This window comes from Elaeis guineensis, chromosome 1 (genome assembly GCF_000442705.2).
Source record: "Elaeis guineensis isolate ETL-2024a chromosome 1, EG11, whole genome shotgun sequence".
Classification (NCBI taxonomy): Eukaryota; Viridiplantae; Streptophyta; class Magnoliopsida; order Arecales; family Arecaceae; genus Elaeis; species Elaeis guineensis.
The window spans coordinates 114,982,949-114,997,751 of record NC_025993.2 but is presented as its reverse complement, the minus strand read 5'-3'; the positions used below and the strand labels follow the sequence as shown (position 1 = coordinate 114,997,751).

Sequence of the window (14,803 nt, the reverse complement as noted above, 5' to 3'; positions counted from 1 at the left end):
TCAAATTTGCTGGTTGAAATGGTCCATTAACTTGACTGGCACCCCAGTTGGCTTGACGAAGATTAAATCTACACAACTAGCAACAACTTCCGAAGCTTTAACCATATATTTTATTTATTTTTTTCTAATGGAATTTGAAATAAATTTCAAAAGTTACTAATTACTCACTTCTTATGAATGTCTAGTTAGTTTGTTATATCTTCTGGATGAATGGAAAGAGTTAAGAGACAAATAGACCTATTCATGGGTTGGATTAGATTCGGGCTAGATTTTGCCCAAAGGTTAACACAATTTATTTAGGTCCAGCTTGATCCAATCTTTGGCCAGATTTACTTGGATACCACCTTTGTGCCTACCTTCCAAGCCTAAACCTGCGTTTACCTGGGCTTTAGGCTTTTAGACCAGATCTCGAGCTTCATGATCTTTTTGTAATTTTTTTAAAATTCTAAAAATATAAAAATATTTTAAAATTCTAAATATAAATGATTAAATGCTACTAACACTATCCTATTAAATTCACATATCAAAAAAATGTTAATTGAGTCTAGAAATATATTAAACATAAACAAATAATACAAAAAAAATTAAAAGAAAAGTTAGGCCATATTGGATATTAACATCCAAGTCCCAGCATAATCCGTTTATTAAACACACCTATTTTCCCTGCCTCGTCCTACCCACCGATCCGAAGACCTTTGGTCCAAGCTTGCCCAAAAGGCGAGGTCCCATAGTCCCAAGTCTTTCAAGGATAATAAAAATCACCTATTTAAATAGTTTAACTGCCATCACGATATTATATGAATAGGATGAAGAAGCATTGAGACATCATTATCATTAAATGTGGGAAAAAAAAAAAAAAACCCTCAGATCTTTCTTTATAATCTCAAAAGTCAACAAGTTCTGAATATTACAATCTATGCAGATATAAATTTAGTCTTATATTAATTATTCACTGAAAATATCTTAGATATCTGTAAAGAATCAAAAAATCTAAATAATACATTCTGACTAAATTTTTTTGAGTGAACTCATAGGTTGTTACAAATGATATCAAAGCTAATCCCGCTTATAACTTATGTGGACTAGAAGATATTACAGCATGGATTCTTTGGGGCTGTGATCACATCACAGATCAATCGTGGTGTTTATGATTGAATGCATAGATTTGGACCTTTAGTTTGACGAAGATGTGAGGCTCAAATGAGGAAGTATGTGAGGACTCATGCGGACGTGTATTTAATCCTACATCGATCATTCACTGAAAAGAGATTAGATACTTGTATAAGACCAAAGAATCCAAATAATATCTTTGACCAATCTTTTTGGTTGAAATCTTAGATTGTTACAATCCACCAAATCCATCCCTCAAACATTACATTTAGTTATGTCAATGCAATCAAAAACATCTTACCTAAGGCTGAGAAATAAAAAGAGTGCAGCAGCTAAAAGGGATGGTGCATTTGTGACATAACCAATTTGAGTGTCTTTGAAGTTAACGAGATGATGAGTAGATGGGTGGGTGCTTCAGCTAACTACCATGTTCAAACGGGGCCACAAAGGTCATGTGTCATGACCTAATCAGCTTTGGACGAGGCAAAAATCCACCAGTCCGTGACACACGGCCACCTAATTGTTCTACTCTATGGGCTCAATTAGGTTGTCCGTAAGCCATCAGAATAAAGACAGATAAAAGTGAAACAGAGGAGTCTCATGGCCTGTTTCCCAAACCACCTGGCTTGGACCATCATCTATGCTACTTTATATCCGAAGTTCTTTATTGCATGATTTCTGTGATTATAAAATCTATTCCTAGTTCTCCATCACCTAAATAGATGGATCTCACTCTTTTGTGATGGTTGGTGCAATGATATACAGTTGAGACTTTTAGATGAATTTCAAAAATTAAAAATAACTATTATTTTATTGTAATGTTTTAATTAATGCAGCTATGTGCATCCGGACACAACCCTAATTCCATCCAAAGGAGCTAAACGAGTTGGTTATTACTTGATGACATGGAAATATGAAATGAGCTATCATAAATTGGTGAGAACGACAATGCTTAGACGAAGAGAGTACGTGAAGATCTATACAAATATGTAGTTAGTTTTACATTAATTGTTTGTTGGAAAGATCTTAAATACTTGTACAGGATTAAAGAATCTAAATAATATTTTTTGATTAACTTTTTTAAGTGAGATCTTTGGTTGTTACAATGAAAAAATCATATGAAAATAAATCCAAAATCTCTATCATGTTCCAATTGCCTCCTATTTAATTGTGAGGTATTGTTCTGGGAAAGGAGATTTTTCTGAGAAAGCTTTGAGATTTATGAGCTAAGAATGATAATTGTTGTCAACCCATCAGATGACCGACTCAAATGAGGTAGGTTTTATCAAATCTGAATAGAATTGGGGTAGGTATGGATTCTATATATAATACCCGATTCGGATTTGAACCAGATATCATATATAGAACTTCTCGATTATATGCCATTGTGATAATTGTTATTTACAAAATAATTGTTTTATGAAAAACAGGGTTCTTTGTAACAAAAATAAAATGATCAGCTATTTTTATCAACAAAATGGCCGCAACCATACAAGCTAGATCCTCACAAGACATATAAATGGTATCATTTTTAGACACCGGAGTAAGTGGTAACCTACTTGGGATAAACATAGGCTTCATCGGCCTATATTAATATGGAAGTAAATTATCATATGCAAATAAGATCCTCTTTTATGTGTCTCCATGATACAAAATTCCACAATAGCTCGTGAGAAAATGATTTGGTGCTAGATGTTCCGCAAGAATGTAGACTTGCCACTCTCCTAATTAGTCATTGTAGACATGCAACAAGGGCGAGATAAATTAATATACATGTGCACTACACGCTAGAGCATAATAGTCTTCTAACTATTTTTTGGTAACTTGCATAAATTTTAGGGACTATTAGGACGCATAAATTTTAGTTTCTGAATTATTTTTTATGATGTACGTCAAGTTCGATGATTTAAAAATTAAATTTGAATAGCCCACCTATTATCTTAGTTTTAAAGAAAAAATCATGGATAAACTTAATCTACCACATATATTATATTATAGATAAAGTCAATAAAAAAATGTCACAACAACCTGCAGTGGTGTGTTAAGTGGTTAAACAGTAATATATTGAGGCGGTTATAAGATTAAACAATGGTATCTTGAGATGGTTATAAAATTTTTAAATCAAAATACTAATGCAGCATCGTTTCATTAACTTTATCTAAATCTATCCAAAAATTTCTCGTTTCAAAGAGAAAATCTCGTGGAAGCCGTGACATCGGGTGTGGTGCGTGGGGATGGTTTGGAGCGTGTAATCTGCCACATGAGTGCAGCTCCTACGTTTTTTGGTTTCAATTGGCCCACCCCTAGGAGGGAAGCTGTGGTCCCCAAGGAAAGATAGGTGCCTTTTCCTTGGCATGTGTGATTATAAAAGCATAACTCGTAACGTACAATGCCAGTGGCTATTGAAAGGAACTCAACAGGTAGGTGCCTTCACTCGATCTAAGTAGCATTTTCTTTCGTTGAATCAGAATGAATTGGAAAACTAACTCAATTGGCCTTCGAGATCCAGCAAATTCTAATATCCTGTTACGAGGTCTATATAATTATGGGAAGGTTATGGAACATGAATGATGTTTAATTAAGAGCAAATTTGATTGGACCGAGTTATGCTCTGGAATGTGAACGACAGTAACTTATGTTCTAACTATTTAGTTATAAGAATCTGTTTCCATTCTGATTTTAAGGAGTGAGAGTATCACAATCTCTCAAAATCCAATCCCAACTTCCTTTTATTTTGAAATCTCATTCTGATTCCAATTATGAGCCCAAATATATCGAAAAATATGATCATTCTAATTTCGATTATGATCTGATCAGATCCTAATCATAAAATTTTGTATATGCAAATAAAATTTGCAAATATTTGTGAAATGATGTGGTGAAAGATAGAAGTGGAGATACCTACAAGAGCTTGCAAATGGATAGAAACAGAAGGGATGATAGCTTCGTACTTATATCTTCCAAATTAACATACACCACTGCTACAAAAGAATATCACCATTTGATTATAAATTTGTGTCAGGTATTTGTCTCATTGTGATCTTCTCTTTTTTGAAAATTTTTGATGGTCCCCACTAAACATCGTTTTCCCCCCTCTCTTCTCTTGGCTTCTCTCAACTCAATCATCTTTGTCATTATCACCTCGACCTTCTCCATCTTTCTTGATGTATTCCTGCACTAATGGGTGTCACCTGTCCTTCTAAACTTGACTTGGTAACGTCACCCATTTCCTAGCTATCCCTCACATTATATTCTTGTGAAATATATACCATTTAAGCTATAAAAAGGTAGGATAGATTAATAGGATTTTATCAAGAAGCAAAAAAAATTTCTTTCACTAAGTTGAGCATGGTTATGCAGGATGGCTAAATTCAATGTTGCCTTCGCCATATGAATTATGCTACACACCGAGGTTAGCACACATGCTCATTAGATTGATAAATTGCACATGCAGCACCGAACCTATTTTTGTTAGCTTTCTACAAAGTGAAGATGATTTTATTTTTTGTTGAGAAATACAATGAAGATATCATTTAAACCTAATTCCGCTAAGCAGAGTGGAATGCCGATCAAAATCTTAAAAATTTAAAAAGATTTTTGTTTCCATTGAGATCTTGTTTTGTATGTCAACCACTTGGTAATCTCAAATACTGATTCTTAATTTATATATCTACCCTAATAAAAAAAATAGAAATAAAAGTTTTGAAATCTAGGAACGTTCATCCCAAATTTCATCCACTATTTTCTGATCGCAAAAGTAACATTCCATAATGTCCAAATTACCTAAACAATGCTAACTATATAAAAATAAGGAAATAAAATTTTATTTTATTTTATCCAAATAAGGAAATTTCATCTAATTAGAAGCATAGTAATAATTAATTAATTAATTAAACATCTTCAATTAAATAAGAAAATTAATTACAACCATAGTCATAAATAAATAAATAAGGGCCGCATAAGAAAAATGTGACTCAAAAGAAATAAGAAAAAAATGCCAACTATAAAAAAATAAAGAAAAATTGGGACGAAATATGTTCAGTTTAGTGAAATCATATCCAAAAAAAATCTTGTCTTTATGTTAGTCTCTCACCACAATTTTTTGCAAATAAAGAAGCAAAATGATAAAATTAAAAAATAAATAGAGAAAATATCGTAATTAAAATTCATGATAGTAAATAAATTAAAAATCTAGAAAGAACAATTTTATGATACTCGTGAGAGTAAATAAATCCTTAAAAAATAAAAATTTTATAATTTATGTATCATAATTTAAAATTTTATTTTTTCAAATATGCATTGATATGCTTGGTGCTGTGGATGCAAATAGACGAGTAGGATCAAGTCCGAGGGATCCCGATCCAACTCAATTTTTTGATTGGGTCTTAATATTAGACCCAAATCCAATTCCATAGAATATAGGATCGAATCGGATTGGGTCCATGATCAAAATTTCGATCTGATAGATCATTCAAGTCAAGTCAAATCTATGTATAATCTGATCCCAATCCAAAAAATTGGATCTAAATCGGATCCGAATCAAACATATTCTAATTACCATGTAACTAATTATTATTAACCATATAAAATATATAATAAATAATATTACTCTCAAGATAAATTAGGATATAAAAATAATTTTAAATCTATCTTCACGTTAAAAATATTATTCATATAAATCTTAAATCATAATTTATAGACTCAAATATGTTCGGATCCTAATAGTATACCGAGTTCCTATCAGATTGGATCAAGTCGAGTCGGATCTAAAATTTAATGGATCCAGATTCGATCCAGAAAATGGAACAGCTTCAATTTTAGAATCTGATACAGTGCCGGGTCCTTTGAAATGGGTAGGATTGAATCTAAGCTGATCAAGCCAAGTCTGGTTCACCAGACCCATTTGCAGCCTTGGGTGCCGGTAAAATAATAAATCTCAAAAGTCGAACGATATGATGTGAGCAAATCTGTCAATGAATTCCAATGACTTCCTCAAATAGATTCTTTAGTTAACAAATCTTAACATTTAAAAATAATTATTAATTTTAAATTCATTTTATGGTTCAAGATTTCAATATCTCAATCCTAACATATTCACTGAGATCTCAAGAAAAACTTTTTCAAATTTTCCATCATCCAATCTCAAATTGAGATAATCCCAGCCAACCGAGATAAGTTTGTTGGCCATGAAGACGAACACCGCAGTAATGCAGGTTATGTGGTGCTTATCTTCCCGGATTCCAATTTATAAAGTTCACATGACCTGAAATCAGAAAAGTTTGAGACAAACTCTGCACAAAATTCCATCTACTAATATCCAAATGACTGTTATCCATTCCACAAGCCTCCAATTCCCCTCCAGCCAATGTCTAATAATACCAAGTGTACCCAACCAATTGGCAGAGATCAATGCTCCGCAAAATCCCCACAGCCAACTCATCTGATCACAACCATTGTATCCTTCCTTCTTGGCCAATTCCAACTACTTTAGGGTGGTTCATAAAGATTTTATATAGATTTTATATATAGAGAAGTCTCCATCATTCTCTGAATCTCTGCACAGCCCCACTTCTAGCTTTTTCCCACCTCTCTTTTACCTGGTAACACCAAAAGAAAATATTTAGCCCTCTGCATCACTGGATACCTTTCCTCCCTCCAACCATTGCTAACCTCCCTTCTCTTCTCCTTTTCCATCATGTTGTTGGAGAGGACCACAGCCACCTCCCCTCCCCCTCCTCATATTCTCTACCACCTTCATGGCTCTTGAACGCATTTCCTGCTTTAGCCCCTGAACCCTTTGAGGTCTGTGGTCTCTCTCTCTCTCCCCACATCTTCTTCGCTTCTTTGGTTCTTCTCCCTCTTATGCCTGGGGGTTCTTAAATGCTTTAAGCTCACATGAGTCATATTTATTTTTCCTTTCCCATGGACTGTTCTATCTGAGCTTCTCTACTTCTCTCAAGATATTGCTCCACTGTTCCTCCTCTCTTCCCTACTTCCTCTAGTGTTAGCAAAACAAGGGAAAAAAGGAATTGTTGGTCTTTTTAACTACTTAGAAATTAGCTCGAGTTAGCAGGTCTCAAGTTCCAGTGCAGTGCACTACATTGTGTTCTTCTGTGCTCTCTTCCATGAAATCCCTGCTCTTCTATGCTTGCTTAATGTTCTCTTCAGTAATGCTTCTTCATTAGACCTCTAAAGCATTTGTTCTTCTCTATTCTTTTCATCTTGTCTCCTTCTATCTACGTCATTCTTCTTTATTTCCTCTTTCCAATGCCGGAATCTTACTTCCCTCTTCGGTGGGAGAGCACTGGGGATCAGTGGTGGTATGCCTCTCCTATCGATTGGGCTGCGGCCAATGGCCATTACGACCTCGTCCGAGAGCTCCTCTATATTGATGCTAACCTCCTCATCAAGCTCACCTCCCTCCGCCGGATCCGGCGGCTCGAAACCGTCTGGGACGACGATGCCCGCTTTGTAGATGCTGCTAAATGCCGGTCCTTTGTCGCCCGAAACCTCTTTATCGAATGCGAGAAGAAGAACCGGAAGAATTCACTGATTCGAGCTGGCTATGGTGGTTGGCTGCTCTACACTGCAGCCTCAGCAGGGGATATTAGCTTTGTTCAAGAGTTGCTTGAGAGAGACAAACTTCTGGTCTTTGGAGAAGGGGAGTATGGTGTGACTGATATATTTTACGGCGCGGCGAGGAGCAAGAATTCTGAGGTTTTTAGGCTTCTGTTTGATTTTGCCGTGTCACCGAGGTGCTTCGTAGGTGCCGGCGGTGGCAGAAAGGCGGTGGATGGGTCGGATGCTGGTGTTTCGATTTTTAGGTGGGAGATGATGAACAGAGCTGTTCATGCTGCTGCTAGAGGAGGGAATTTGGATATCCTGAAAGAGCTTCTTGATGACTGCTCTGATGTATTAGCTTATAGGGATGTTCAAGGATCTACCATCTTGCATGCCGCCGCTGGCAGAGGACAAGTTGAGGTGAGACTGCTTCTACTTCAAATTTTTCAAGTTGAGGGGATTTCCTCAGTAATTTTCAGTTTTGATGGTGGGTCTAGGATTCTCTGTATTTTTTTGATATGTTGAAGAGAACAGATTTTGTTTCTGAAAAAGAAGAATTGTGAGTGAATGCATACAATAAGTGGTTGCTTTCCATGTGATAATCCTGCCTGATGGGCCAAAAAGCCCACAAAATCCATTTAAAAAAAAAAATAGGGAGGAAGACTCCCGATCGGAGTCTTCCTCTTCCCCGATTTCGATCAAGAATCGGAGTCCTAGGGCCATTAAAAGACCCTAGGACGAGCTCTATAAGAACCCCCCACCTCTCCTGTAAGTGTAGATCCATTAGCCACCGACGATCACCGGAGTTTTTCTCCGATTTTTCCGATTGAAGCCGCGGTGCTTCGACCTGTGCTCGCCGTGATTTCACGCCGGTGAGGGTCATCGGAGGCTGTGGTAAGGCCTCCTTCCTCTTCCTCTCTTCTCCCCCTTCTTTCTCGTGCCTGTGAGCACGATGGCCGGCGACGGATGTCGCCGGATTTTGTTGGAAAAGAAAATCCCCTGTTCACGCCGCTTCTTTTCTCTGATTTTTCGGCACCGACGGTCACGCCGACCGCCGGCTCTGGCCTCTCCGAACCCAGGAGAGTCGCCCGTTGCTGCCGGCCACCATCGGGCATGTTATGGCCATGATCGGCCGGTCAAGGCACGGGGACCTCTAGGTCTCCTGTTTCGGCCCAATGAAAGTCCGGGAAGAAGAAGAAGAAGAAGAAGGAGAAGAGAAAAGAAAAGAAAAGAAAAAGGAAAAAGAAAAAGAAAAGAAAAAGGAAAAAGAAAAAGAAAAGAAAAGAAAATGCAAAATAGAAAAAAAAATAAAAAAAATAAGAAAAGAGAAAAATTTCCTCTCTCCCCTCTTTCTCCCTCTTTCTCTCTCTTTCTCTCTCTATTTTCTCTCTCTAAAAAGAAAAGAAAAAGAAAAAGAAAAATATATATATATATATAAGAATAATAATAATAAAAAAAATACATGTGAGAGAAAGTTTCTCTCATTTCTCTCTTAAGTCTTTCTCTCTCTAGAATTGGACTTTCTCTCTCTACCTTCTCTCTCCATTTTCTCTCTCTAGATTTTCTTCCTATTTTCTCTCTTTAGACCTTTTATCTCTTTTTATGGATTTCGTCTCTCTAGGGTCATTCTCTCTCTGATTGCATCACAGACCCTAGGATAAACTTGAGATGAAAATATGATGATCTGAGACTGCTCCGAAATTCGTGCAGTAGATTAGATCCTGATCCGATCCTTCTTCGAAATTGATAACATCGATCATGGTTAATCCATATTAAGTCATCCTGATATAACCTCTGATGATCTCAATCATGATTGCCATTTTTGAAGGATACGAAGATTCTCTCTCCACTTTCTCTCTCTACTTTCTCTCTCATAACCGACTTTCTTTCTCTAAGAAGGTCTATGAATCCTGTATCGAGTCATGCCTTCATCTTTTAGAGGCTCATATTGACTCTAATAAGATGATCCGAAATTGCTTTGATATCCGTGCTGAATGTCAACCTCATTTGGTCATATCAAGTATTTTTCAAAACCATTATTAAAGAACCCTATTGATTGAACTTGATCTTAATTCGATCTGTGTTTCACGATTTCTTGATCAAGTCACTTGAATCTGACCCTCAGATCAGAGATCCTGAATTGCCCTGGTATCTAGATGGTCCGACACATCCGGACAATAGTCCTCTTTCCTTATGATTTAATCTTGTTATATTTATGGAATAGAATTTGATAATGATTTGATATTTTAAATAGGATTAGCTGATTCTTCTAACGAAGTCTGAAGATCTAAGATGAACGAGGTAAGTGGATCTTATGCTCCTTATTTATTTTTAAATGATCATATTTTTATGTAAAGAATTGCTATTGATGAAATCATAATTTTTCATAAAATAAGGATCGGCATATGTGATATGAAAAAGCATGTTTTATTATGAGCATTGATTTTATGAATATGTCTTATGAAAATAGCATGATTATGAAGCATGAATTTTATTATTTTTCCATCTATGTATATGTATGCTTTAAGAAAAAGATATGATGATTTCAAAGGCTCTCAGATGGCTATGAATGAATTTCTTCGGGAAGGTCGACATCCGGAGCTAGCATCTACACGAAACATGGCCCTGCAAACGGGTATAAAATTGGCACATGAATTAAGAACTCTGTCGATTAAGAAACATGGCCCTGTCACGGGTATAATAGTGACCTTAGCACGAATATCTGTGAGCAATGTTTAGAAACATGACATGAATACAAGATGAAAATGATTTACGATTCATGATTGTGAAATATACAAGATTTATGCATGCATGATGAGTTTATAACTTGTTTTGTTATATGCTCTATGAAATGCTTTATTTTATATTATCTGTTATTTTCTAAATATTGCATTATCAAGAAAACTTATGCTTGATCCGATAAGGAAGCGCAAGTTCTACTTACTGGGCTAGTGTAGCTCATATTCCTTTTGTTTTTTTTTTGAACTGAGAAATAAAGTTAGGATCGGCAAAAAGAATCCAAGCTTGAAGATCGGCATAGCAAGCTGAAAAATTTGGCAACAGAAGTTTAATTTATTTTATAATCATAGATTTGTAGTTATTTATGAATGTTGAGATTCGGGTTAGTACTTGCTTTTGGATTTAGATGCTCTGAACCCATATTGGTTCGATTATTTGATGAATAATAGAATTGAATCTTTTTATTTGACGGATTTTAGATGATTATGATGAATTGGCTTCGTGTTATCGTGGATTCCATCCCTCGGTAGCATGGCCGTGTTATGTCCCGGATTTGGGACGTGACATTCCACTTGTGTGAAGGACTGCAATTCAGCAGCAACAGACTTGCATTATCCTAATTGTGGTTTTTAGACTATCGACTTTGATTGGAGATATAGCCCTTGAGTTATTATATGATTTTGTCTTCTTTATGTCCTTCATACTTTCATGTAAATAAGGAACCTCATATGCTGTAACTGGGAAGTGTTAGTGTTGATAAAAAGGGGAAAAAACTCAAAAAATGTGAAATTGTTTAGCTGTTACCTCTGTTGCTATGAAGAATCGGTTAGGTTTTTATGTCATGCTAACTTCTTGTTGGTATAGACTCATATATGTTTATGTTAGAAAAATATGTTGTCTGCCCTTTCAACTAAATTACCAAGTTGTTTACTACCCATTCTAGAACATCCCATTTTGTTAGTCATACATAATTTTTTCTCCCTAAAGTCAATTGATGCAGACTTTATTCCAAAATAGCAGGCAATTGTCATGGTACTTTTTCATCGATGTTGTAATTTTGGTCCTTACCACATTATTGATTAGGGTTTTGTTGTATCGTTTTGCATCCTTTTACGGATTGTTAATAACTGATATTGATACTGGAGTTGCCAAAATTCCCTGTATGTGTACCTGCCAGGAAATCAATTTGTGAACCGTTTACCTGAAACATTCTCTTAAAACATCTGTAACTTTGGATGGATTATCAAGCAACCTTTTATTGATGCTGCTGAGAAGTCAATATCAGCATTGAGCTGTTGATGTTATCTGATGTAGAAGACGAAGCCTTGCTCATAAACATGATGGACAGAATAAAAATTTATAAATGAGTATGTAATTTCTATACATGTGGATCTAATTGAAAAAGCCATCTCCTGATAAATGTAACTATGGTGACATATCACTCTTTAAACTTGGTATGCATTTTCTGTTAGTTACTTATCCAACACAACTAGGATACAGACAAATTAAGGTGATGGAAGAACCAATCATGTAATGAAGTAGGTGAAGTGATATATTAGCTGCATGAGCTGCAACTAGTAGTGTTAGTTTTTGTCATTCTATCAGCTAATACTAATAGTCTTTAAAGCACTGGAAGGATGTGTACATGAAGCTTATTCTCAGCATATCTATATAAAGAGAGATAAAAAAAACATGGTTTGGTGATGTTGCTTGAATGATTCTATAAACTGTAAGTTTCTTCATAGAAATGCAAGGTTAGGAATCCAAAAGCAGGAGTTTGGTATTACTTTTAGCATTAATTAATGAATAGTGAGTTGATGGTTAGTTTTAATTTATGTGCCCACTTATGATTTCTTTCTTGTCCTTTTCCTTTTTCTTTTAGTCTTTTCTGGATAAAGTGATTCTATGGTGATGGCAAAATAAAAAACAAATGAAACAGATGCGAAAAGTTTGCATCGTTTAGGATCATACTGGAACTCTGCAGTATGGTTGGCTATTTGTGCCATGTGAGATCTAAGCAGAAAGGTTCATGTTCACATGTGCATTTAAATCCTCTCACATGTCATTTGCACTTTTTAGTTGTGCAATTGATTAGACCATAATTAATTCAACACCATGCTTCTGAAGGTGATGGCAAAATAAAAACAAATGAAACAGATGCGAAAAGTTTGCATCGTTTAGGATCATACTGGAACTCTGCAGTATGGTTGGCTATTTGTGCCATGTGAGATCTAAGCAGAAAGGTTCATGTTCACATGTGCATTTAAATCCTCTCACATGTCATTTGCACTTTTTAGTTGTGCAATTGATTAGACCATAATTAATTCAACACCATGCTTCTGAATAGTTTATTTTGAACGATGAACGCTCCTTAAACTCCTACGAAAAATGCCTATGAAAGTTCACTGCTAAAACAATTTTGCAAAATCTCAATAGTTCATCATTTTTGGAGTTACTAAGAGGAGGAGAGGGTGCGGACATGAAGTTCCAATTAACAAAATTTTGGTGTTCCAAATATATCATGTGCCATACGTGTGTGAAATTGCATGATGGTGTGAAAATTATGTTTCTTCAAAGAAAATGCAATAGGATTCCACATTATTATCCTACCAAAAAGGGTTATTTGCTTTGGCCTTATAAGGATTTCCATGTCACAAAGTAAGGGAGATTCTTTCATTTGTGGAGTAAGTTATATGCATCTGCATCGCATTGTGAAACATTTGCATTGAAATTTCCATTAGGAATTAATTTCCTACTGACTTCAATCAATCCAAACTAATCATGCAGGTAGTTAAGGACCTAGTGGCATCTTTTGATATAATCAGTTCTCGAGATAATCAAGGGAACATAGCACTGCATGTGGCAGCCTTTCGAGGACATTTGTCAGTTGTCGAAGCCTTAATTATTGCATGTCCATCATCCTCCACCTTGACAAACAATTCTGGAGATACTTTTCTTCATATGGCTGTGGCAGGTTTCAGAACTCCTGGTTTCCGAAGGCTTGACCAACAAATGGAGCTCATGAAGCAGCTGGTTTGTGGAACAATTGTAAATATTCAAGAGATTATCAATCTCAGGAACAATGATGGAAGGACAGCCCTTCACATAGCTGTGATTGGTAACATGCACTCTGACCTTGTTGAACTGTTGATGACCGTAAAATGTATCAACCTAAACGTTCGGGATGCTGATGGTATGACCCCATTGGATCTACTCCGGCAACACCCACGATCGGCATCATCTGAAATACTGATTCAACAATTGAGTTCTGCTGGAGGAATCTCAAATTCAAAGGTCTACATGGCAAGATCAGCCATTGCTTCCCATGTAAAGATGCAGGGTATTGGAAACAGTCCAGGTACTTCTTTCAGAGTTTCTGATGCAGAGATATTCTTGTACACAGGTATTGATGCATCAGAAACAGGTGGAAGGCCTAGCTCATGCTCAAGTGCTAGCAGGAGTGAACTCCCAAATTTTGGAACCATCTCAGGCCAGAAGAAACAAAATTCTGTCAACAGTGCAGCAAAGCGGCTCAAGATTCTACTCAGGTGGCACTGTCTGAAGGCGAAGAAAACTAATACACCAAAGAAGTTGGGAGACAATGACTCAATGGACTCATTCAAGAAATGGAGCGAGCGTGAGGAGACACCAACTCCCCTCCGACAGCGATTCTCCAGGGGAACATCGCTTCCGAACAACAAGCGAACTCTCTCTGTTAGGAGTTCCATGCCAAGTCCTGCCATGAAGAAGAAATTTGCTGCTGGTCTAATGCAAGGGGTCATTCAAGCGATGCCACATTTGGCTCCTTCAACACGGTTTCCATCTGATTCTTTCTCGAAGTCATCGACGCCATCCCCAGCATCAGATAAACAGAAAGTAATCTGTTTGCAAAATGAGCCAAGTGGTGGTGCCTGCTGCTCAAATTCATCAGTTACTGGTGGTGGCATGATAGAGAACATATCACAGAAATCTGGTTTCACGAATGCTAGCCTAATGAATCAATATTTCTGTTTTGGCACACAAGACCTGACAGTGGATGATTTAGTCAGTGGACAGCTATCAAGTCGGACATTCAAATGTTCAGTTTTATCCATGGCTTAATTGACCCATTGAAAGATATGGAGCTTGTGGCATATCTATGTATTTGTCAAGGTAATTGCTCTGTTGACCAGCATTGCTAAGTGTATTTTGTCAGCAAGTTGTCTTAGTTTTTTACTAAGAGTATATGTTATGTGTTTGTTTGTAGGTATGCCTAGAATGGATGTAGCTTTCAGTCTGAACCATATCTAACTTCTGGAAATAACTTGAGAGAATGTTAACATCACATCATCAGTGTTAGTCTGCTTACATCATTTCATGCATTCAACCATAGACTTCGCATTAACTAGATGGT

General features: G+C 36.3%; 1 protein-coding gene across 2 annotated transcripts; it reads left to right on the top strand.

Annotated features, from left to right (window-relative positions):
- Nucleotides 1–6,575: 6,575 nt before the first annotated feature.
- On the top strand, nt 6,576–14,734 carry LOC105037180 (uncharacterized). 2 transcript variants are annotated; one of them, XR_012142572.1, is made up of 3 exons: nt 6,576–8,091; nt 13,198–14,562; nt 14,657–14,734. XR_012142572.1 is itself a non-coding variant. In XM_073260580.1 (2 exons), exons 1-2 carry the CDS (start codon nt 7,378–7,380, stop codon nt 14,509–14,511), a joined length of 2,028 nt encoding a protein of 675 aa, XP_073116681.1. In that variant the 5' UTR covers nt 6,577–7,377; the 3' UTR covers nt 14,512–14,734. The 2 variants fall into 2 exon arrangements, 1 of the variants encoding a protein (XP_073116681.1); XM_073260580.1 differs by having other exon boundaries at nt 6,577–8,091; nt 13,198–14,734.
- The last annotated feature ends 69 nt before the right edge of the window (nt 14,735–14,803 follow it).